Here is a 25,543-nt window from a genome sequence, read left to right on the forward strand (position 1 = left end):
GAGGAAATATACAATATTTTAAATCTGTGTTTTTGCTGGAGGTTTTTGATGTTTCAACAATATCAGTTTGACGAAAAAAATCAACTCTGGGAAGCTTTTGTGGTTCAGTTTCATCATTCTGAATATTAACTCATTACTGGCTATTAAAAGCTTAGTTGCATAATGCTCCAACTCCCCTGTAACCATGAGAATGAATGTGTGCACACATACTCCCCGCTCTGCATGCTGCTCTGTGACTCGTTCAGTGATAATAGCTGTTGTGAGGATGTGATATTCTTTAATAATTGGCAATACAGCCTCTGAAGTACAATCATATTGGCCAGATGATGACCAAAACCAAGCAAATACTCTTTAACTTGATATTTTGCTCAGGACTTTGAAATGAATATTGAATTATTAAAATAATGAAGAGTTGTATGAGAATAATTTGTGGCATATGAGAAATAAAATAAGCTGATAAATGATGTGTCTAAAATATGTGCATTTTATTTGAAATAAAACAAACTAGATTTTTAAATAAAACATTTCAGCAACCAACATTCCTATTACTAGACAATCATAGAGGCATTTTGGTAGTGCATAAAGAGTCACTTTGATGTTCAAGAGCACAGATTACTTGACTTTCTTCATTTTCACGTTGCTAGGAAACTAACTCTTCTGTCCTCTTCTTTCTATTTTCAGCCATGACATGTTTACTGTCCTGCTCACTGCTTCCCAGCGGTCTGTAATCTGCAGAAGCCTTTACATTCCTATTCCTCCTTCAAACTCAACAACCGGTCAACATTACGGTTCAACAGGTGTATTTTCCCCTCAGGTGGTCCAGCCTGTCTGAGGTTGAGGTTTCGTTTGGCACAGAGTCCATCTAAACTCCATCACCGGCTCTGTTTGGCGGGTTAACTCTCTCCACTGTGCCGTCCTTTGAGCCGGAGGAGAACATGCCCTGATACATGGCCCTCTCTTTCTGCAGCTCCCGGTTTAGCTTCTCCTCTGCCCTCTGCAGGTGCTTCCTCACATTAGCATCTGTGGGAGAAAATAAAAGCAGTTTCAGCATGATGTACATTATCCCACAAGATGAAATTAGACCAAACATCCAGTAAAATCAAATCAGTCAATGATTGAATTCAAACTATAATTTTTTTTAATTACTGTCATTTTTTTATTCAAGTGTAGTATATAAATTATTTGTATTTTTTCATTTACAGACTCAAGGAAAAGTATCTCTGTATCTCTGAGACACAAACGGTAACAAGACAGAAATAAACATTGGTTGTTCATAGCAGCCACATTTACTTAAACAGATATTGGCTGATTCCAATGTTAACGCCACTGCATCCCTAAAAAACTTGTGAAAAAGTTGAGGGTTATGAATACTTTTGAAGAGACCTGGATATAACAGCTTACTAGCTTTGAACTGTAACTAAAATGTCCCTTTATTGGTTAAGGTTAGCTTTTAGTTTACTTTCATCTGAAGAAATTAGACAAAAAATTAACAAGCTTGAATATGATCAACTTTTTATTCCTCCAGTTTGACTCGAGCAAGAAAATGTGCCCTTTATGGATAAAAACTCAAATTAAGTTGATAGAACTGCTCACTTGTAAGGTTTAAGATGGTAACTATAAGATAAGGCAAGCATTTTAAACCAGTAGTTTTGTTTGACATTGGTTAATGAGGCGATGTCATGACTAAACTTCCACTACATAGAGTTAAAAGCCAAAGAATCAGGTTAATTATTTTATTTCTGTGGTCATTCTCTCTTGTCCTATTGGTATTTTTTTATTCTCTTCACATCTACAGTCTCTCTATGAAATTAGCTTTCTATTTTACTGAATGGATCTTAGATAAGCCAGAGCTTTTTTTTGTATATTAGTAAGTGTTACCTCTGCATGCTGTATTAGTTTTAATGCAGCCATGGAACAGAGAAAACCCCGTTTAGTGTCTCTTGCGTCATCCTAATCCACTCTAAAGTGCTGATTTTTATTGATAAGTGATCATTCATCAGTTCTAAAGCTGCTGTGGTTGAATGTCCCACCCTGGCTCCATTCCTACCATTTGGTTGCTCTTTGCAGACCTGGGTGAGGTATTGTTTGGCTGTCTGTGCGTCTCCCATCTCCAGAGTGGCTACCCCTGCCCGGTACAGCGCCTTGACGTTGCCTGGCTGCCACTGCAGCACCCGCAGGCTGTACTCCAGGACCCGAGTGGAATCCACCTTCTGTTTCTGCAGCAAACAGGCTAAAAGACACAAAAGGGCTTCAAATATACATCCACCTCTCCGGCTGAAACACTGAACCTGTACAAGCTACTGGCTTTACTTAGCCCTTTTGTTTTCTATACCAGCTAGGTTGTTGTAGCAGTCAACTTGTGTGTTTCTAAGCAAAGTCTCCTGTTCCAGTGTGAGAGGAGGTTTCTCAGGTCCAAACCCTTTCACTGGTGCCATCACAGTGGAGTCGAGGCCCCGGAGCACCAGCAGGGCACGGTGGTAATGACCAATGGCAGAGCGAATGTTTTTCTGCTTGTAGAAAGTATTTCCTTTAGTTTTGAACTGGACTGCTTCTTCCAGCAAAACTGAAACGGGCTTGGCAGAAGTCTCACTGTGTCCAGCAGGACCCGCTTCTACTGCCACTGCCCCCTGCACATCAGGATTATCGTCTGCTCCAAAAGCCTCCATCTCTGCTGTGCTGCTGGTTAGCTATGAGAGGAGGAAGAGAAATGCGTTTAATCACTTTCTGTAAAGAGAAATAGTTAGACAATAATTCAACTAAAGTTTTGTTTTATTTCTTTTTGTCACCAATAATACTGTATGATCATAGCGCTTAGTTAAAAGAAAAAACATAAATCTTATCACTGCTCTATAATACTCTTATTGCTCTGCCCAATCAAGATACAGACAACACATACAAGATGTATCAAAGCAAAAGAAAAACAATACTGTAAACCAAAGTGAAAATAAGTCCCCTTTAAACATTCCTTCCTGTTTTTGGGGTAAAAATCTATCACTGCGTTAATTCATGACATCTTACCCACAATTAAAACACACCCACTACCAGTCTGGGAAGCGCACTGCACCAGTTAATTACAATAGCATAACATTGGTATTGAATCATTATAACGTATAAAGGAAAAAGTCGGATTGTAAGCAGAATGCATATGTACACATATGTGTGTGTGTGAACAAATCAACCGTTTAGGTTCCTTTAATCATTTCAATCCGGGTCATTTCCCCCGTAACCAGTAAAAGAAAACCTGAACGGATTTTAACGGTTTGAGTTAGTGTTCACATGCTAGCTTTGGCTCCTCAAACCCTATCTCCAAGATTATTCTTATTTCAATAAACTGGCGAATAACATCAATTGAATCATCTTACCTCGTCGTGATAATTAAAATGCAAAGAAAAACTTATTTCTATAAAATGACAAACATATTTTAGCTCGCCAGTCTACCTATTTTCGCTTCCGGCTCTTCTTCTTCTTTTTCTTCTGGACTCTGTCACTACAGGTAATCGTGATGCTGCCCCCTCGTGTTCGTTGTCCACATTTTTTTTGTCCTTTGAGTTTTAGTGGTAATGTTTAGAAAATAGTCATGCTCTTTCATGGTGGAAGAAATTTTATTTTCTAATTTGGTGAAATGATAGTTTAATAAACCGTCTATTTTTTTATTTTTCATTTTTTGCAAAACCAATCTGAGCTCCTTGCTTGTTTGAGCCTGGGGTCATGTGACCAATAAACAAGAATTAACCCTTTTCACCAAGGTTAGTTGTAAACAAAACATAGCATTGCCAGTCCGGTCTAAACTCTAATTACTCTATAAATAATAGCCCATTATCTTTGTATTGGGAAGTTGGACTTTCCTGGCACTCAAAAATGCAAGAAGGGCAGCGCTGATCTCTGTATCCAATATGCCTGCCTCACATCCAGATGTAACCATTCTAGTTGCTTTTTTAAATCTCAATACTGTAAACAAAAAACACACAACACAGCCTCTATGAGTGTTTTTTGTAACGCATAAATTAAAGAGAATTAGATTGTTATGAGTTTGTATTGCTTGCAACAAAAAGGGGAAAAAACACTCAGCCGTGAGTTCCAGCTTCTGAGAAACTTCTATCACAATCCTGCTGATGACCCTTTGCCCTTTCATATAGAAAATGATCCCCAAATGAAATTCTACTTAGGGGCCTCACATATGAGCCAACCATGTCAAACGGCAGTTCCAAGCATCTACTAAGTCTAAAAATGTGAGATAATACCTCACACTGTAAGTCTGAATCTACATACTAGACTGTGTTTGAAATTGGATTCCATACTTATTGATTCTTTTTTATGTACTGATATAAAATTTGATAAAAGTTAGGTTATATAATTTTTCATATGAATATATAAACCAATTGTACACACGCGCGCGCACACACTTACATTCGACGAACGTGCGTCGCATGTATTTTCATTGTGGGAGGTAAGAACGGTCGCTAACGTCTGTGCGCAGGCGCACTGGCACTTCACACAACCGCAATAAGCAAATATGGCGGCGGCCGTCGACAGTGTTGTGAAAGTGTAAGTTTACCTTTATTTGTTGTAAGAGTGTAAAGACCACCCACACTGGGAGTCGTTTCCATTTGGTTGGTTATCGTTTTACAGCTGAGCTTGCCGTATTTTCCCACGGTCTTTCCTGTTGTTCAATACAAAAATTGTCCCAAGAGAATTACGTTATCTTTGTGCTAGGGTTAGCTTTTCTAGCTTTGGGCAGTTAGAAAGGAGCTGAGCTCATTGTGAAGGCAATGTTTGTGTCTAACTCCATCAGTTGCGGGTGTGTTTACAGTGATTTTACAAATAGTGATTCCACAAGGACTTAGTCCGCTTATTCGGAATGAAGGGACGACTTAATTCTTCAATAAACTGTCCGGTTGGCGGGCGCTTTGTTGCTAACAATCAACCTTTTGTTCTGGCAGCAGTCCGTCTCTACTGTAAAGGCTGGCTTTTACTTTGAAACCACGAGACGCATTGCGTACCCTATAAATAAGTATGACTTTAAATAAATAGCCAAAGGCGGAAAGTAAAACACAGATGCAGCAGCCTGTTTTTAGGGGGAAAATTGGGAGTGAGGAAAGACTGGCTTTATGAGGAAAGCGACCCTTGTCCTCAGGCTGCTGCTACTTCAAAGAGAACTGTTGTATTCTCACTAATGTGGTAAAATTACACTAATCAGGTGAGATCACATGAACCTCAGTGAGTGAGAAGATCTTCTCTATCAAATACGCTTTTCATTTAACCGGTGTGTTATGATAAAATTAGTAGCAGGACTTAAATTAATTGAATTTGTCAATAAACCTGTGTTGTGCTATTAGAAATGCGATTGATTCGATTTTGGGTTTTTTGTATAACTCAAAATGAATAGGGTCTATTTGTCATATAAAGTACTTGGACATGATATGTGCTGTGAATTGGTAAAAACTGATAATTAATTTTGACTTTGAAAATTGTGCAAGATTTGCAGTATTTTTAGTTTATAATTTGTTACGAATTTGCATCATCTTTCAGGCCAGATGATATATAAATATGTCTGAGTTGAAATAATAAGATAAGAAAAAAGCAAACAACATTTCAAACCTTAATACAAATTTGGACTGCAGTACATAAATGGTCAGTAACAGTTTAAAAATCTCTCCTGGTTTTTGTTTGTTAACCTGTCTGTGTCCTCCATTTTGAATTCAGTCTAGGAGAACAGTATTACCGGGATGCCATGGAGCAGTGTCACAGCTACAACGCCCGTCTCTGTGCAGAACGCAGCATCCTCATGCCTTTCTTGGATTCTCAGACTGGAGTTGCACAGTCAAACTGCTACATCTGGATGGAGAAGAGGCACAGGAGCGCAGGTGAATAATTACCACTAAAGATGTTATTTACTATTTTGTGACTAATATTTGATGTTTGTTTGTTGAAAGTAATGCATGAGGAGAACAGTCCAACAATGTCTCTGGTGTCCTTTGTTTCCAATGAATGATTAGGTATAGCTCCAGGACAGCTGTACTCGTACCCCGCTCGCCGTTGGAGGAAGAAACGGCGTTCCCATCCTCCTGAGGATCCACGCTTGGCTTTCCCTCCTCTCAAAGCAGGTACCAGCATTTGAGAAATATCTTTTTCCCCTCTACAGATACATTTAGGCATTGTCAGACTTGAATAATTCTGGGAAAACCTTAGGCACAGTAAAAAGCAGAAGCTTTTATGAACAACTGTGTGTTGTCCATGCCTGTTTTTCTGGATAATGCAGCAGATCTAGAGCTGGGTCTGAAACGTGAGGCTTTGGGAACGGTGGACGGCAGCAGCTTGGAGGCTCTGCTGAAAGGCGAACCCCTGGAGAGGAGGAGCGGCGTGTCTGACGTCCGCACCCCTGAGGACGACCCGGCCACTGTGGAGCCGCCGGCCACGTCGGCGGTCACTCACACGTCTTCTGGACGCATTCGTAAGGTTAGACTGAAAGCTTTCAAACACTGATGTGATTAGATGATGAAGATTTTAAATTTAATAGATGATCACTTTTTGATGTGGAAAGTTCTGGTCAGAAGTTTACATACACTCATCATGAGCATAGATTTAAATATATTTTCATTCTTGTTTTTCAGGGGCAGAAGTTTGCTATTGCTACAAACTCATATTGCTTGTAGCAATTGATTCAAAAAAATCCATAAAAGATCCAGAACATGATCAAACCTGTGCAACCAAATATCTGTGATTAACATTCATCAAAGTTGGTCATTGTATGATCATTCCACCATAGAGAAAGAATGATTCAAATTATAAATGAACCATTTTAAATCCATTCAGATCCCGATTAGATGTAAACTTCTGACCAGGCCTGTCAGGACCAGACAGCTAACTCTGATAACCATTTTGGTAGAAAACATGCCTGAACATGTGTTCAGACACGGGAGCATAAAGGAAACCTTGAGCTAACTCCGATTCTTACAGCAGAGAGTTCTTGACCACGATGATTACTTGGATGATCTGGATGACGAAGACTTTGAAGATGAGACTCCCAAAAGACGAGGCAAGAGCAAATCCAAGGTGAGCGTTCAAAGCGACAATGTGCAATTTAAGAGAAAGGTATGGGATGAAAAAAAAAAAACCTAAATAGATTTAAGTTGGATCGTGCGGAGCTGACACGAAGTTTTAATAGTGATGTTTCAATAGAATAGAATAGAATTACTTTATTCATCCCAGCAGGGAAATTACTTCGCAGTTACAGCATAGAGACAAGACACAATAACAACCACCACTGAGTAGCAATTGTAGACAAAATAAAAAATAAAAATAAAATATAACATTCTGTCAAATATAACATGCTGTCATACTGACATGAAGTTTCAATACTGACGTTTCAATACTGACAGTTTCAATGCTGGTGTATTGAAACTTCATGTCAGCTTTTACTAACATAAAAGAAATTAAAATATTTATTTTCAGATAAAATATTTAAGGACGTTGAAATAAAGTAGACACGAAGTTAAATCTCTATATCTACTGACACCTGCCACAAGGTAGGCAAGCCACAAAAAGTCTTTGCTAAAGAAAATGGCTGTTCAGTTCAAACTGATGGAAAGTTGAGTGAAAAGAAAAAGTGTTAGTCAAGCAACCAGAGCACTGAGATGATGCATCCAAATAAAATAGATCTATGTTTGTGGGTATAATGCACAAAATGTGAAAATGTTTAAGCGGTAAGTATTTTTTGTGAGCATAAACACAAAATTATAGTGAATACAAAGTAACAAAATAAAAACTCTAGTTTTATTTTTCTAATCTCAGGTTTAAAAGAAGATGCTCACTATCTTCTGTTTGCTTTGTTTACTTTGAGCTGGCTAAAAATCAAGTCAGTTTAGTGATTTAGCTTTTAGTGATCTCAAATAAGATCACTAAACCAGGGTGAATTAATTTCACTTTTGAAACAAATGAGCTTTTCAGTGATATTCCTATGAGATGCACCTGTAGAAAGTCAATATTTAAGTTTGTTTCTTATTGGTTCTTCAGGGCCGCAGTGACAAGAATGGGAAGAAGAAGACGGAGGCTGCGGCGGCGGCGCTGGAGGAGCGAGACAAACCGTACGCCTGTGACAGTGAGTAGCAGGTCTTCTGTCTGAGCCGTGCATGTCAGCAGGAGAGGCTTTTCGCTTTTCGCCCCTGAAACAACGAAGCGAGCCGTTTTGCTGTGCATGACGTGATCTGAAAAAAACGCCGCAGGGAAGCAGCAGTGTTTTCTGAGCTGATCCTCTGTGTGTGCGCGCGTGTGTGCTCTGTAACTTGGTTCTGGCTTCAGCTCGCTGTCCTACCTGCTACCTGCGTGTCCGCCTGAAATTACCTATTGTGGAAATGACAGAAAAAGCAAAAGCTGTCTTGGGAGTGATGAATGCCAAACTTCCAGCTCGGCTCCACGTTGTTCCCTGTTTTTGTTTTTTTGTTGGTAAGGGTGCCCGTATCACGATAACACTCTTGTATGACGGTGTGTGTGTGTATTAGTCTGTGGAAAGCGCTACAAGAATCGCCCAGGCCTGAGCTACCACTATACACACTCTCACCTGGCAGAGGAGGAGGGCGAGGACCACGAGGAGATCGAGGCACCACCCACTCCTCGCCAGCCTGAGGAGCAGAAGAGTGAGTCACTCCTCCAGTGCTGAGAGGCAGATAGACAGAGAGGAGGGAGGTTTGGTTGCATGCCTTGTAGCACGTGTGTTGGTGCAAGGGAAGTCTCTCATTCCTTTATTTTTGTTGTTGTGTGCTTTTTTACCTCCTTCTTTGATTTTTAACTTTTATGATTTGAAATTGTGGGTGAGACTGAAAGTTCCTGACTGAAACATGTTTGTATAGTTGGGAAATCTGGCACTTTTTCAATCATTTTGTTTTCCTACATAATATTCCATTTCATAGCTGTTGGGTTTTGGGTTTTTTTGTGCACGTGATGCCATGTTTGCAGATTCATATGTCAGTCTTGTGATTTAGTGTCATGACGATTTAAAGGTGGTGCTGAACTGGTTATGTACTTGTGAATCAAAATAAGAGAAGGTAAATTTTTTTTTTTCTTCTGGTTTTCTTTGTTAGAATATCCAATCCATTCGTGAGGTAGTTTGTTTCTAAGCGTTGATATTGGTGACCTTTATGTGTGGCATCAGTTCTTTTGTGTCTAATGTCAGTTCTAATGCGTGAGGAATACGTTTCTTTACTTTTCTCTTTTGTCCAGCCACCAAAAAGGGTCCCAACGGTCTGGCGCTGCCCAACGATTACTGTGATTTCTGTCTGGGAGACTCCACCTTGAATCAAAAAACAGGCCAATCGGAGGAGCTGGTGTCCTGCTCAGACTGCGGACGGTCAGGTATGAGTCTCCGCCTCTTTCCTATCTCATTATAACAGTAACATCCTGTTTGGTCAGATTCTGGCCCCGTTTTCACAGAGTTGGCTATTTAAGTTAATTTAAACATCTCTCCATCCATGCTGAAGGACACCCGACGTGTCTGCAGTTCACTCCAGTGATGATGGCGGCCGTGAAGACGTACCGCTGGCAGTGCATCGAGTGCAAATGCTGCAATGTGTGCGGCACCTCAGAGAACGATGTGAGTCTCTTTCAACCCTGAAACTTTGTGTCTAATCTTTCTGGAAAAGTCATAAATGATAGTTACAGGCATCTAGAGCAAATGTGTGATATTTACTTGTTTTTATGCTGTTTAAATTCATCTACATCTTCCAATTTGACTCTCAGGAGCTAGATGTTATAATGTGGCTCATAAACATTTACAGACTTTATTTATACAAGAAGCAACTTAAAAGATGAAGAGGCTTTTTTCCATGGATTAACGATCTCTCAAGAGATTCTTCCCAGCAGGATGGATATGAAATTGTTTGAAAAGCAGATTTAGGAAAGAGGAACTGTTTATCTTACAATTAGGCCTGTCCTTCATTTGTGCTGATCTGGTAAATGTCAGCAGCCTGATAGTAAGAGATGGAAAAGGTCAGTTGGAGGGTCATTCTGTCTAATCAGAGACGATAAAAAGGTTTCAGTCTGTTTGCATGTCAAAATACAACTAAAACCTAAAACCATCCCTGGATTGTGGATTAAATTGTTTTAGTGTTCATATTTTAAATATATCATATATTGTTCAGGTTGGATCGGTGAGTGAACATCATGTTTTGTTTCTGCAGGACCAGCTGCTCTTCTGTGACGACTGTGATCGAGGCTACCACATGTACTGTCTAACCCCACCCATGACCGAACCGCCAGAGGGTGAGCCGATGCTTCACTGTGGAGCCGCCGCCGACTAGTTAGTCTGATCTGTTTAGGTTCAGAGGGAGGGCCGACCATCTGAACCTCAATTTATTTTTTAACATCAAGGAGTGCTGGAGAGTTTTCTAACTTAATAATTTCTAACATGAGGACTTTTACTCAATTTACAGATGAATAATTAGATTTTTTGAAGATATTTTATTTTCTTGCCGTTTTGGCAGTGAGCTACCAAAAGAAAAACAGTTTTGTCTTTGAAGTCTAAAACTGTAAAGTAACTAGAGTTTGTTTTTTTTAAATAGATGATCTTTTTTACATTTTAAATCTTTGTACACAATACTAAATTTGATAAAAATGGCTGCAAGAACTAGTTATTGGGAAATCATCAACTAATTTAGTAATCGGTTAATCGCTAACTGGACTACAGACTCAAAAAAAAAGGTAATTTGCTGAAAGAACAACACCAAGAGAGCAGTAATTGAACTAAAACGACACAGAAATCTCTATTTTGCATTTAAGGTGAAAAATGTATCCAGAAGGTCTCAAGTGGAAGCTTTAGCCACAAATAATTTCCTATTAAGCACCTTTTGAGATCCAATTATTAACCAGTTAATCTAAAAAATTGGACCCTTGCACTGTGTTGATGTTAAGTCAAGCAGAACCGCTGAGCTTTTCACATGTTGACGTTAGAAGCATTTTATTAGCTGCAGATGAATCGTTTGATAAAAATTATTAAGTGTTCTTTAAGTAAATTACATTTTATTGCGTTTTAGTCAATAAATGTGTATTTTCCTAGTTAAAAAAAGTTATTGAATTATGTATCTTAATTTTATGTATTTCTAATCTTGTATAAAATAAGCCTATTTGTTTAAATAAGAAGAAAATAATTGTTAGAAACGTCAGTCCCGATTAGGGCTGCAGCTATGTAAACACATCGATTTAAACCCAAGGAAGTCAGGAAACGTATAAACTTCCTTCATCCTTTCCTGTTTCCATGTTGTCAGGGAGTTGGAGCTGCCACCTGTGCCTGGCTCTGCTAAAAGACAAAGCCTCCATATACCAGCAGAACCAGAGCTCAGCCCCCGAGTGACGTCAAAACACGGAGCCCGCCTCTCAGCACCAGGACCCCCTCGGCCCCGGCTCAAAAAGTCAGACCTCCTCTCAGTCCAGATGTAGCTGAGCCAGATCGCAGGTCAGCTTCACAAGTCGCTCTTACCTACAGTGCTAGCCGGGGGACTCAAAACATAAACAGACCTCAGATCAGTCAACACGGGGATCAAACTATCACTACAATCCTGCGTAGAGCGGCCTCAAGTCTTGCTGTCAAACATGTAACATATCATGTGTATTTACATCATAGACACACTTTCTACTGGACTGTTACACACACAGACAAACCGAATGCAAGCAGTACCAATAATAGCTGCTGTCTCCATGGGAACTCCCAAGAGAACAAGGATTAGCATCACGGCTAACTATTTGCACCCCTCCACACTCAAAGACACAGCGTGGAGTGTGGAGACAGTTTTTCTTCAGCTAAAAGATCTATTTTTACTCACTGATAGTGATGTGGGGACCACGTCACCGTATATCTGGTTAAGAAATCTAATTGTTGTTTCTGGTTATTAGTGGGCTTTTCTAGTGGCTTTAGTCGGTGTGTGCTGTTGTCCCATTCACCAAAGCTCTTACTGTGTTTTGATGAGGTTTCCCTTTGCGTATCTATCATATGTGACATCACAGTGGCGTTTCTCTCCGCTCACAGCCAACCCAAAGCACCACCGTCGCGATGGCTTTCATTTGGCTACATGAAATATGACACAAACACTTCAACGTTTGATCATAGAGTGTAATTAAACTGTATAAGTAACTTCAGAGTTCATCAGCTCCCTGCAGGAGGAAGCCAACACTTTTACAACGCCTCAAACTTTCCGGCTCCACTGATAAGTTTTTTTTTTTAGCTCACTACATGAAACGCAGAGGATCATTAATAAACGTGTTTTTCCATGTTTTTTTTTTTTTGACGCGCCATCATTTCACACGTTGTGCCAACGAGACTCACTCATTTCCAGACTAGCTGTTTTTATCATTTGTCACTGAGGTTGATTTGCATGCAACATGCACATAAACTTTCATCACCGCTGTTTCTTTTTTGTGTTTGTTTTTACATTTTATATCACCTGATATTCCATTGGTATTGGGAGTTTTTACTAGCTGAATTTGTAAAGTCCATGATATTGCAAACACTTCGATATATAGCTCCTAATCCATTCTATGTACTGTATTGACTTTTATATTTTTGTTATGACTGTGACATGTTTCAAATTGTTTATGTCAAACTTTCTTCATAAGTATTTGTAAGATGACGTACTTTGTTGTACTATTTTTATTTTTGCATTTTTTTGGTATTGAAGCTGATTTAGCCCAACTGAAATAAAGATCATTTTGAATCGTGAACTCCATCTCATTGGTGCATTGTTTCTGATTTATGGCCTATTTAAGAGGGGGAAAAAAAATCACTCTGACACCAGATGACACTTTTTCTTTTTTAGCTCAGGAAGGACTAAAAACTTTGTAATTTAAAATATTGAGGCTATCCCATAACTCTATTTTTAAGAACAGATCTCTGTTCGCCAAGATGTCAGAGTTATCCTAACTATTATAGAGGGTCATGTATTTGAAATTAATAAACTTCTAAATTACCAACATGTCTAGTTTGGTCAAACTTTCATTTTAATTCTAATATTGATGTAAAACAACATTGAGAACAGAGGAAGCTGCTGGCATTGGTAAAAGTATTGGGAAGTTTTTCTATGGTCACACCCAACATAATCAATCCTGCTGCTCAACCTACAAAAGTATTTCCTTATAAATGTATCACCGCTTAAATGGAAATAAACACATCTTTCTATTTAAGATTTATTACCAAGAAGCATTAGTACATCAAATAAATAACCAACTAAACACATATTGAATTACTATGTGCACCAAGTTTAGGAAACTGTCCAACGATGCAGAAACAATCATTTTTATTTATCACTGATGAAAACAAAATGTTCCTAAGTGATTGAACCATCAGAACCTTAGAGTATCTGGAGAAAATTAATAAAACTGTGGCAGTCTGAGAACTGATAAAGGAAGAACCATCAGTCAAGATCTGGTCAAGATTTGATGCCCAGTCTTAAAAAAGAAAGGTTGATGAATTGGTTTTTTTTTTTTCCACAAAAATCTTTGAAACCTATAAAATGATTGTAATTATACTTCAATATACTATAATAAAAATGTACAAAAATATCTAACTAGAAACTGTGAAGTTGGTGAAAAGCATATTTTTCTGTCCTGAACATGAAGGGTTTGAGGTTCAGAACCTGGACAGCTCTTTGGACCGGATGACTGCGGCGCTGTCTCTGGTGCTGAATCCTGGTCTTCATCGCCGAACAATGTTTGAAAAAAAAACCAAAAAACAAGCAGGATAAAAATGACTGTGGCAAAGAAACATCTCTGGAGCAGTTCGTGTTGACAGTTTTATTTTCAAATATCATCTTGTGTTTGGCAGAGAATAAATTTAAATCAGTTTTTCACTGAAAGTGCTCCAGCAAATGGCTACAAAAAGGAGGTTTATTTTCTTCTACATGAAATACAAGAAGTCACACATATGAACCTCAACTGTGTCACAAAATACTCAAGTAAATAAGTAGTACTTAACATTTTTGACAAATTAATGTCATGATTTTCTTCATAAATAATTAGATGGTCATTTGTTTCAATGTACGTGAGGGTTTTCTTTTTGGATATCAGCAAAGAGCCGGTTTTACTCCACCATCCACAGATCAGATTCTGCTGAGATGTTTAGATTTAGGAACAAGAGAGCAAAACAAAGGTGATTCATTTTCAGGAGGAACTGTGCGTAACATTTTATTGCACTTAAACGTTAGGAATGTGACCCAAACACTCTGACTTGATAAGCTTTTAGGCAGGATAACAGTCACTTTGTGCAAACATCGGGATCAGACATGCTATGTTGTTTACAATAACAAACACAGTAGTGAGATAAAAACTGTGACACTAAGCATATATGATAAAAGTGCACAAAATGGGAAGCAACTATATAAACCTAAACCCACTATAATCTTCTCTCTGAGGTTCCAAACTCACTTTTGGGTTCAGGTATATAAATTTGACACTTTAGAAACGCTTTTCTTCTGGGGTCCTGAAGTGCTTTAGTACAAAACTATTTAAAATACTCATTTATCAAAGGTAAACATCACCTACAGACATCCGGTGTCGCAGTAACGCATAGAGCCACGAGGATACAAAATCAAAACACGTGTTTGAGAAGACGGGACGGCGTCAGTGAAGTAGGAAAACAAGTCAGGAAACCTGTCTGTGTTTACGGGGCGCGTTCGCTCCAGCTCTACAGCCGCTCGAAGCCGACGGAGCAGAGAAGGAAGATGGAGTAAAGCAGCAGGAGACAGAGGCCCAGCCGGCGGTCCAACTTCCAGCGGTTCAGATGGACACACAGGACCTGAGGACGGACAGAGACAGGCTACAATGAGACAAAACTTCATGTGATGCTGCGCTGCACTGAGTTTAATCTCCAGAAAATCCAATCAGGTGTTTGCAGGCTCAGAGACAAAAACAGATAAAGTCAAGAGTGACAGGAGAGGAAACACAGGAAATGATCTGTGATCAGACAGATTTACTCACAGTGAGTGTGACTGAGGCCAGCAGCAGAATGACAGAGTACACCAGGCCTTTACTGTTGATCGTAACCTTAAATATAGAAAAATACATATTGTTATTTACATTTTTAAACTATCCTTGTGGGGGTTTTTTTTTGTTTTTTTTTTTACAAAATGTAACTTAAAGAAATCTATTTTTCTAAAAAGCTTCACAAATTAGCATTTAAGATTTCATTTGTTTGAAGCACCAAAAACTACTTAAATTAAACTAAATTAAGTTAGTAACTTTTTTCTTACATCTGTTTCATAATTTATGAAGATAAAAAAAAAATCAGCTTTACTTGGATATAATGTTCTTTCTCATTACAATGAGTAGCTAAAAGACAAGGCGCATCATGTCAAAACATCATGTTGGATTATTGATTATTAACTATAGGTTATTGCAAATGACAATAGTTGTAGTTAGCATTAGTAATTTCTTAATATGAGATTTTTTTCCTAATGGAATAGAGAAAAAATAACAGAAAATTTGCAGCGTGAGCTTATGCTACTGCAAAATAGAGGAATTTATTTAAAGACTTTTAACATCTTTTAGAGTGCAAATAAATGTATATGGTGCTAAATGTTTACATGGCCATCATGCAGATTGAGGTAAAATAGTAAAAAACTAGAATGGAGATCATTCATCAATTCTTGTCTTGTGTCTGTGCAAATGAAACAAAGCTTATCTGTAAAAACATCTCAATATTTCAAAACCTCTGTGGTTTATTAAGTGTGATTTTTTTTTTCCTCCTGCACTTCAAACACTGTAGCTTGAAGTGCAGCCCTGAACAGACTGGAGCTTTACATGTGGGCTGTAAGTAGCAGCTAAAAACAACGACAGTCAAAGCTTTGGATTCTCGTCTAGTTGCCAGGTGTAGTCTCAGTTTTAGCTGCACACACAGACAGCTGGAGTTACCACTGATCCATAGCTGACTATGAGAGTCCTCAGGGCCCAGGGGAAGCCCAGGCCCAGCAGTACGTCAAAGATATTACTCCCAATGGAGTTGGACACGGCCATGTCGCCCATCCCTGCAGAGTGTAAAACCACGCAACGAAGGTTAAAACCGTCAGCGACACAAAAGCTTAACAATCTTAAATCTGCAGGAAGACAATCATCATCATCTCATGCCTTCAGGCATTTCGTTAATTGTCTACGACTGAAATTTTCTGTGCAGAAAATAATCTGAAAGCTTTTTTGTAAGGTTGTCGCAGAAATAATTTCTTTCTGTTACACAGTGATGATGAAGTTCCTGAAACATTGGTTGTTGTGGACGACATCACGCACCTTGCCTGGCGACAATGAGGCTGGCCATGCAGTCAGGAACGCTGGTGCCAGCTGCCAGGAACGTGATGCCCATGATGACATCCGGGATCCCGAGTGTGTAGCTGATTATGGTCACCTTCACCGGGGAGAAGACGTGTGCTTACGACTTATGACTTTATGCGTGCATGCGTGTGCATGTCGGTGCGCGTTTCGTACCATCCAGACCATGAGGTAGGAGAAGAGAGCAATCCAGAGAGTGGAGGACAGGAAGGTGAGGAGGTACCAGCGCTCCCATCGCGGCTGGTTGCAGTCGGGGATGGTGCAGTGCAGCAGGAAGCTGAGAGGCCAGGACAGCAGCCACTTCAGTCGAACACACCAGCCATCTGCAGAGAGACGGAAAACAGCCACTGACTGTCCCTCCATCGGCATCATTCATCTCCACTTCTAAATTATTTACACGGCACGGCCTAAATGTGTCTGCGAACCTCTGTGTCATCTCCTTGTAATTAGTTTCCTCAGCCTTTAAAACCCGTGATAAGCTGTGAGATATTAACAGAGGGCAAAGCAGAAAGTAGGTGTGGTTTCACAGGAAGCATTCAGGGTTCAAGTTGCATTTCTAATGGAGATTAGGAGTTAAAAGGCTGAACAGACAACATCCTGTCCCCTGAAACCTTTTCTCCGCCCTCACTGCATCTCATATATCCCATTTCTTCCTTTGTTGCAAATCAAGCGCAGACTTTGTCTCTCGCAGTAAAAACGTGTTTATTATTATTAAGTCTTTGGTGCAAAAAACTGATTGAAAATCGATTTGTTCACTGCATGTTTATGTTTGTTAAGGTTGAGATGGTGCTGAACATGAAAACGGCTCTTTAAACCATTCAGACAACCAGCACAACAGAGACACAATCAATACTGTCAGATGACTTATTACCCGCAATAATAACTCAGAAATAGTCCAAATTAGGATGTATTTTAATTTCTTTCCTGCTTATGGAAAGTTTCTGTTTATATCATAGGTTTGTGGTGCCTTTCTATTCTAAAGAAAACGATATAAAACTTCAGATATTTCACAAAGAGATTAACATTCATGGAAAAACCTCACATAACCTTATATTAAAGCAGAAAGTACGGCGGCCACCGTAAGGAAGGCTTGCAGTATTCAATTATGCCGCATGAACTGATCAGTACAGTATTGCGAGGGAACGCAAAAGAGAAAATTGTCCCATGTCCCCTGGAGGGCTCCGTAAAGTAAATATCAAACAACATTGAATCAGATCATTTCACCTGCAGCTTTAAGGCATAAAATAATTTAACCTTTTCCGTCGTGCTGCAGCCATTTCTCACTCACGTGGCAGGATGAAGGGTTTGAAAGGAGAGTTTTCTTCCTCCTCTTCCTCCTCATCCTCTTCTTCCTCCTCGTCCTCTTTCAGCTGAGCGCCCCCGCCGGTCTCTCCCCCTGATTCCTTACCCCTCTCCCTCTCTCCCTCCACTGCCGCCCCGTTTTCTCTCCCCCAGGTCGCGCCCGGACCCGACCCTTCTTCCCCCGGACATGCGCCCTCCTCTGGGCTCACCCGAGCTCGAATCAGCCTCTGCCTCTGTGGGAAAGCAAGGCAAGATGAGAAATAAGAGAAATATTTATTGCAATTATTTCGTCTAAAGGAAAGCAGAAAACAGGCAGGTGAAGTTTTTCCAGCAGAGCACGTAAAAAAATACTTACATACACAACTTGCTCTGAAATCTGGCATGGAAGATAATTTACACCCAGAAATCCATAAAATATCAATATCTCTAAATGAATTAGACTCATTAACTAAGTGACACATCCAGCTTGATGATTTGTGAAGGTTGTGAACTCACTGCAAAAATGCAAAGTTAGCTTTCTCATGCAAACATCTTAGCTTGTTTCAAGTAAATATTTCCTTAAAACTGATGAAAAACTTCCAGCTCCACTGGCAGATTATTTCACTTATGGGAAAATGTTTTGTTATAAGTGAAATAATCTGCCAGTGAAATTAGTACTTGTTTTAGAAAAAGGAATTATTGACTTAAATCCAGTTTATATATCTTGCTGAAAAGTTACTTGTAAGTTAGTTTTGTCTTATTTAAAGTGTGATATTTGCCTTAGAAACGAGACCACAAATATTTTGTAAGATATTGTGTTTCTGCTGCAGATCTTGTTGAAAACTCAACGTGATGCCATGTGTGGGCGGATGTACGGGGGACTTGTGGCGTGATGAAACTGCGTCTTGCCTCTGAGAAGCTGAGCTGATGAGAGCGAAGGTTCGGTAGCTCATCCGCCGGCGCCACGCCCGAGTCCTGACCGGCCACCACACACGAGTCTACGGACAGGAAAAGAGACAAAGCAACGCAAATGTTTTTTGGGGGGGGGGGTTTCTTCTCCATCCAGCTGGAAGTTTTACACTTTTATTTCTTAAAAACCATAAACTTCAAGTGTTTCAATGGGAATTTCTGGGATGAAATCTGAAAATTGAAGCCCGTATTTGTATCCAGTCCCATGAATGAATAATTTGCAAAATATATCAATTTCAAGTGGCAACAAAGTATCTGAGATAATCTTGGAGTACACTGATGAACATTTTGAATAACACAAATGTAAATTCATCCAGTTGCAGCCTAAGGTTGATTTCCACAGACTGACCATCCTTAAAAACATTGGGTTATGGCTTACACCTGAAATCTGATCAAACCCTTAATCTTCGACAAACACAATCTGATACTAAATTACACACAGGTGATCTCTATTTACTAATTAGTTCATTTCTAGAGCAAATTGGTTGAACAATGTCAGTTTGGAAAGTTCAACCAACTTGCAAGCCCCTCCCCCGATTTTAAAATCAAATGCATGCCACACTTTTCAGATATTTCTTGTAAACATTTTTGCACTATTCTGTGTTGGACCTCCTCATAGAATCCAAGAAAAATACGCTGAAGTTTAGAAAATGCAATAGTACAAAACATGAAAAGGCTCAAAGGGAATGAAGTAGAATAAACTTAAGACGTCACTAAACTAAACTAAAGAAATGACGGAGAACTAGAAGAGGGTCAGTTTTATTTTAGCCTCTTTCAAATCCACGGGGAAACAGAAATCTTTGCCTGGCAGCCTAATCTGTGCTACCGGGTCTTCTGAGCACTGCTCACACACTGAGGGAAGCTTTTGATGTTGATGAGAACGTCACACAGGCGCACAAACACGTGCTGCTGCACCTGGCTTCAGCGGCACCATGTCATTTTCGCCGTCTCCGACGTTTCCGACAGCGGTCGTCCGGCGCAGACTGCTCAGACACGGCTGACCGTCCACGCTGCAGTGTCTCTCCACCAGGCAGCACAGGCGTCTGTTGAACCTGCACAACATACAACACACGGACGCTGCTTCCTCTGTTGGGCATAAAGCAGGAATCAGCTCTGATCTGGAAGGTGAGGTGAAGAAACTCACTTCATGATGATTATGTAGATGCCGTACATGGAGATCAGGATGATAGTCTCCCACCTAAAACATTCAAACATGTCTGTGGATCGGCTTTAAGAAACAACAGATTCCTCACTTAAAAAGTTTAACTAGACTTACCACAGGACTTTTTCATCATAGATCACCTGTGAATACAAAAAACAAATAGTTAAAGCTCAAAAACAGACCTTTTAGGTCTGTTAATAGACAAAAAGTTTAAACTGTTTCCTGTTTGTTGGTTTAGGATCTTTCTGAGTTGTACTGTAGGTCTTGCTCAAAATCTTATGTTATTTCTTGCGTTTTAGATGGTAAAAATTATTTGATTTCTTGCATTATTACAACACTGAAGATGGCAACAATCCTGAACAATAACCAGATTTGTAGACAGGACAGAAAATGATGAATAAGCATTTAATGTTCATGTCAGACTCAGAAAGTTGAGCTTCTATATTCATCTAGTCAATCAGGGAGAAAAAAATATTAGTTTAATCATAATAGAACACAAAGGAATTTTAACAAAAAATAGTATTTAAAGTAACATCAAATTCACCAAGACTAAGGGGCAACAGTAGAATATTCTCATTCTTCCTAATATAACAATAAAGTTATTTATCCCAAAATAAATCACCAACTACTTTTACTAAAAATATGATTTAGGCCAAAAAAAAAATAAAAAAATCACTTTTGGCAAAAAAAACCCTTACTTCCTTAATTTGGTAAGGTGATGATAAATAACTGAATTTTTAAATGTACTTATTTTTTACATTTGAAATTACATGTACATTTCATAATAAAAGAAAAAATGGAAATAAAAAAGGAAATAAAATGTTGGGAAGAAAATAAAATAAAGAAAAGAGACAAAATAAAAGAAAAGCATTAGATATATGTATTTAACCACAATGAGGCAGGATTAGTCCCGCCCAGTGCAGCATGTGATCTGGAAATAATAAAACTAGATTATATATATTTAGTCAAGACACACTTGTTCATTAGTTTACAAATTATTAAAGCTACTGGCACAATTAATCACATTTTGTTTGGTTAGGTTTTTATTATATTATGGCACCATTGGAGCTCCATATTAACTCAGTCAAACATGTAGTTCTGTGTTTTATTTGGTGGTGAAAAGGAAAAGAAGTTAAACACTCAATGTGGTTTCTCACCAGAATAAGCACCACTATGGACAGGATGTAAAAAGCAGCATCACGAAACAGAGGCCACCAGTTCAGAGAGATGGGCTACGGGAAGAGAGAAAGGACACATTAAAAGTTGTGTGGAGAGTGGGATTTACAATCAAAACCAGATATTTACATACAAAGTAGGAAAAAGACATTAAGACAGTTACTAGTGTTCTCTAACGAACCTTTAAATATTGCAGTTGTTTTTATTTATTTAAAAATAAGAGCAAAATTTGCATTTAGCTTGTGAAAAAACTGTTTCTGCTCCACAGTTGTAGACTGTCCGTGTTCGTTTATCACCCAAAAAACCAAAATAAAATGCATTAAACGTTTATGGTCGCAATGTAACAAAATGTAGAAGCGTTCAGAGATATAAAAACGTTTGTGAGACTCTGTATATTGCTGTGCCAAGAGCTGCTTTTAAAATAGGCTGCAGTCTGGGTCTCTAACTATGGATTTGTGGTAATAAATATAAAAGCCACACAAACCTGTCCGGAGAAGATGCCGCAGAGCCCAATAATGACCAGGATGTTAAAAACCGCTGATCCCACAATAGTCCCCACACCAACATCTCCCTTTGTGATGAACACGCCTGAAAGCAGAGTGAGAGTAAGCACAACCGTGACATTCATTCAGACAATATGAACAGCATCAATTCTCTCTAATACATATTAAAAAATAGAAATATATATTCTATTTTCCCTTCAGATAAAATTGCTTTTTTTTTATTTCCACTGACTGTGTGATCCTAACACAGTGTTAGATTTGCTGAAATACTTGTATTTATAAAAACCAAACTTTTTCAACACTTTAGAAAAAAAATTATTCCATTAAACACACAGTTTCACAAATATGTTTTTCAACTTCATAAATGTGAGTTTTCACCAAGAAAGCGATGCGATAGTTTGAACCTGCTTCATTTGTTTGAATTTTAGCCGTAAAATGGACCAGAGTTATTAGCATTAAAAATAATTGCATGTATTTTACAAGTAAAAAACAAACAAACAAACAAACAAACAAAAAGGTCTTTGTAAGCATCTAATGTTCATAGTTATGAAAGCCGTGGGACATTTTGTTCAGATGCCTCCACTGATTTAACATTTCACAGCCCAAACTGGACTCCAATAAGTGGATAACTAAACTGGAACATGTCAGAGTTTAATCAAAACGTCACTGATGAGATCAGCATCTCACTGACCAATCAGAGAGGTGAAGAGTTCAGGGGCGGAGCTCCCAGCTGCCATGAAGGTTGCCCCGGCAACATCCTGACTGAGCTGGAGGTTCTGTTGGAAATAAGGGAACAGTTGGATAGAAAATAACGTAAGATGCCAAATTTATATTAACTTTCTTTGACATTTTGATTTTTAGGGTGTCTAAGTGTTCATAAAAATACTACTTACTAAGGGAATTTTGAGTGCTTCGATTTTTGACAAAGCTAGTTCTCAGAATAAAGCATACTGTTTGAATTTCAAAACACAGTTCTAAAGTTTATCTTTCTACCTCTGATACTTTTTCCAGTGATGGCACAAAGTAAACATCACACACAATGGCCAGAGCATGAAACATGTAGATCGCCTATTAGAAAGGAGAAGAGAGATGATCAAAGGCAATTTATTCTTGTAGAGAAAGAAAACAAGTTTGTATTGTCAGTCTGCCTCTGAGTTGATACTCACACACAGAACATGCAGGAGCATGGCTCCCTGCCTCCTCTGAGCCAGAGTAAAGATGTCCTCTGGGAACTCGTGTATAGCTGGAAAAAGATGGAGAATGTGGATATGAATATAACTGATGAACTAAGGACATCTGAGAAAGAGGCGAATATCAAAAAAATTGCAGATTAGTCGATCATGAGATGACATGAGTGAAACCAGCCATAATAACTGTCTAGACAAAAACAATGTAAACTGTTTGTAGTTTTATTCTGAGCCAGAGTTTTCCATTTAGTGTAGTTGCGTTTTTTCTGACCAGGTTACGTTTTTTCAAAGAAAAAAAGCCGCCTCGTGTGGTTCTTGAAAAAGGCCAGAGAAAAAAATTCTAATGTTTACGATTTCATTTGGTTCATTGGAAGCATCCACTCACTGTCTCTGTAATACAGAGAAAGAACCACGTTGAGAGAACATATGTGAGATTTGAATCCTGCAAGAAAATCCTTTTTTAGGGAAGCAAAAAAACAATCATCCAAGAAGCTTTATGCCAAATGTTTTTTGTTTATTTAAAATTTAGTAGTGAGTCATGATTAATAAAAATCTCCACTAAAGGTAAGGGTTGGCAGCATCTAAGCAAAGAAACTATTACTTATTACTAAAGTGAGATAAATCCTAAAGTCATGATTTCTTTTGGATGATGAAGTTTCACACGGTACACTTCATCATCAATAACAAAACACTATTTCAATAAATCTGAATGAAAGGTAAGTTAAGGAAAGGAAAACACTCATTAAACAGGACGAAATCTCCAGCAGAACCTGCCCTGCATGAGCAGCCGTCTGCTGCGACCGACGGGATGGAACCAAAAACCAGAGCAAAGCCTGGTAGTTTCATGCACCTGATCTACCCAGTGGTCCACACAGCACACAAGCATCCGTAATTATCAAGAGTCTGTAAACATAAACCCCATTTTTGATTGTAGTTCTCTTGGGGCCCTTCTGTCTGCAGAGCTATCTACATGGTGTAAAGTTTGCTATTAGCTAGGGCTGACTGTGGTAAATGTACTTACTTTCTAACTTCCTTTGAGAAGATAGAAAGAAATCCAAACTCTAAACAGTTTGGATTTTTTTTTTTCTTTCACTTGTCAAAACACAGCAAAATGAAGAAACTAAAAACGACTCTCAAATAAATTAGATCATTTTTGTGCGTCTGCTGCCGAATAAACCAAAGAGCCAACCAGCTCCAGTGGCAGACAGGTTGGCTACAATCAGCAGATCATGTAGGCACTTTGAACTACAACAGAGAAGCAGCAACATCCGACCACAAATGCAGCATTCAGTTTCCTAGCAACTGGGTCCCTCAAAGGCCTGACCGTGTTCAAACATCTAGATGTGCAGAGTTGGAGGAAATGAAGAATGAACAGGGAGGCACATCAAGCAGACATGAATGAAACGCATTAATAGAGATGAGGCGCCACACTTTCACTCAATTAACAAAACAAATGCACGTCAACAACAGCAAATTCTCGGCCTAATTATGGTTGCAGATGTAAAGTGCAACATGAAATGGCACAGCGGAAGAGACAGGAAAGTCTCACCAGATCTGGAAATACTGCCATTGTGGTTGTCCTCTGTTTGCTGGATGAGTTCTCTTTTAGAGAAGTGCCTGCCAGTCTCCTCAGTTTGGCCCTGGAAACCTAGAATAAAGCAGATAACCACGTTGCTCCTGGGATGAAGTTTAAATCAAATTTCATTTCACAAAACCTCTAATCTCATTCGAATGCAATTGGTGCGTTTGAACGAGAAGACACCACATTCTTGGAGCACCTGTAATTTCAGAGAGGTGGAAGACCCAGACAGCTGCGAGCAGACCCGCCGCGCCGACACACAGCCGGGGAAGGAGCAGCGTCTGCCTCGGTCTCCGCGGAGCCTTCATCCCGCCAGCAGCAGCTGCTCTTCCGGCTCTCCGATCAGAACATGCCACCGCCGCCGCCGCCGCCGCCGCAGCGGGTCCCCTCCTCTTCCGAACCGGATCTAACTGGCCTGTTGCTCTCCGGTTCCGATTTGTCGTTCCTCAGCGTTTCCGTGTCGGAGCTCCATCAGAGTGACAGGAGGCGAAGCGGCCCGTCATCAGCATCCAGCGGCGGCCAAGTTAGGATGCGGCGAACACGAGCAGCTGATGAATCACCAGCAAGCGTCTATTTATAAACATCCCCCGACTCGGACCGTCTCAGCATCCACTCTGCTCCAAATGGGATCCAGTTTGTGATCCTCCCCACCGGGAGGGGCTGATTTCCTCCAGAGCAGAGCTCCTTCAACTCGGCTGGGTGGGTCAACCACGAGGGGGAAAGCTCTTAATGCGCCAATCAGCATGGCTGAAGTGTGATTATTATCATAAATGAAGACTAGGACTAATTTCCAGAGTTCAAAAAAATGTACTCTTACTTTGTAAATAATGGTTTGGTCCATGAGAGCTCTGCATTCAATGTACACTAACCCATGAAAATATCGATGAACAACTAATAATCAGTTCAGAAAGTGAAACTCATATAAAGATTCATTAAACACAGTGTTATAGTTCAAGTATTCATTCATAATTATGGTTTACAGCTAAAATAATTCTCCCAAATCAGTTCCTCAGAAAATTAGAGCCATCACCTAAGATGAATTAAGAAAAAAATTATTTTCATGTACAGTGAAACCAGGGTTCCTTTTGAATGAATTACTGTATCAATGCAGCGTGGCATGGAGGCAACCAGCCTGTGGCTCTGCCGAGGTTTCTTGACTGCTTTGTTGGGTCTGGTTTCTCTTCACAGATTCTCTGTGGGGTTTTGGTCATTAAAATCAGGTACAGGTACTTTTGAATTTGAACCATTAATCAACACTAATCAAACTGCTCCAGCCTTCTGCTTTATAATCCTCTCAAACCAGAACTCATCCTTGCTGCTTGTTTCCCATCTCATTTTTTCCTTCTGCACAACTTTCTATTGATATTCTTGGATGTATCACTCTGTGAAC

General features: G+C 39.3%; 3 protein-coding genes across 8 annotated transcripts; 1 reads left to right on the top strand and 2 right to left on the bottom strand.

The window, feature by feature from the left end:
• Positions 1–461: 461 nt before the first annotated feature.
• ttc9c (tetratricopeptide repeat domain 9C) lies at positions 462–3,545 on the bottom strand. 2 transcript variants are annotated; one of them, XM_028009310.1, is made up of 4 exons: positions 3,439–3,545; positions 2,333–2,687; positions 2,048–2,230; positions 462–1,020 (listed from the first exon to the last, which is right to left on the bottom strand). In XM_028009310.1, exons 2-4 carry the CDS (start codon positions 2,664–2,666, stop codon positions 863–865), a joined length of 675 nt encoding a protein of 224 aa, XP_027865111.1. In that variant the 5' UTR covers positions 2,667–2,687; positions 3,439–3,545; the 3' UTR covers positions 462–862. The 2 variants fall into 2 exon arrangements, with proteins under 2 accessions (XP_027865111.1, XP_027865110.1); XM_028009309.1 differs by having other exon boundaries at positions 3,363–3,502.
• An 895-nt stretch (positions 3,546–4,440) lies between these two features.
• On the top strand, positions 4,441–12,710 carry LOC114139433 (zinc finger protein ubi-d4-like). 5 transcript variants are annotated; one of them, XM_028009379.1, is made up of 11 exons: positions 4,441–4,545; positions 5,704–5,864; positions 5,997–6,104; positions 6,260–6,456; positions 6,961–7,053; positions 8,014–8,098; positions 8,499–8,633; positions 9,217–9,348; positions 9,474–9,586; positions 10,173–10,254; positions 11,256–12,710. In XM_028009379.1, exons 1-11 carry the CDS (start codon positions 4,514–4,516, stop codon positions 11,339–11,341), a joined length of 1,224 nt encoding a protein of 407 aa, XP_027865180.1. In that variant the 5' UTR covers positions 4,441–4,513; the 3' UTR covers positions 11,342–12,710. The 5 variants fall into 5 exon arrangements, with proteins under 5 accessions (XP_027865180.1, XP_027865181.1, XP_027865183.1 ...); XM_028009380.1 differs by having other exon boundaries at positions 6,263–6,456; positions 6,958–7,053; XM_028009382.1 differs by having other exon boundaries at positions 6,263–6,456.
• A 1,048-nt stretch (positions 12,711–13,758) lies between these two features.
• Positions 13,759–24,760, bottom strand: LOC114139385 (sodium/potassium/calcium exchanger 3-like). Its single transcript, XM_028009316.1, has 17 exons — positions 24,353–24,760; positions 24,124–24,222; positions 22,554–22,630; positions 22,381–22,455; positions 22,079–22,163; positions 21,369–21,472; positions 20,866–20,940; positions 19,823–19,848; positions 19,691–19,744; positions 19,462–19,598; positions 18,487–18,575; positions 17,585–17,831; positions 16,453–16,619; positions 16,258–16,372; positions 15,889–16,001; positions 14,956–15,021; positions 13,759–14,773 (listed from the first exon to the last, which is right to left on the bottom strand). The coding sequence occupies exons 1-17, from the start codon at positions 24,459–24,461 to the stop codon at positions 14,663–14,665; spliced, it is 1,749 nt and encodes a 582-aa protein (XP_027865117.1). The 5' UTR covers positions 24,462–24,760; the 3' UTR covers positions 13,759–14,662.
• Positions 24,761–25,543: the final 783 nt, after the last annotated feature.

The sequence above is a fragment of the Xiphophorus couchianus genome, chromosome 23 (assembly GCF_001444195.1).
Source record: "Xiphophorus couchianus chromosome 23, X_couchianus-1.0, whole genome shotgun sequence".
Lineage (NCBI taxonomy): Eukaryota > Metazoa > Chordata > Actinopteri > Cyprinodontiformes > Poeciliidae > Xiphophorus > Xiphophorus couchianus.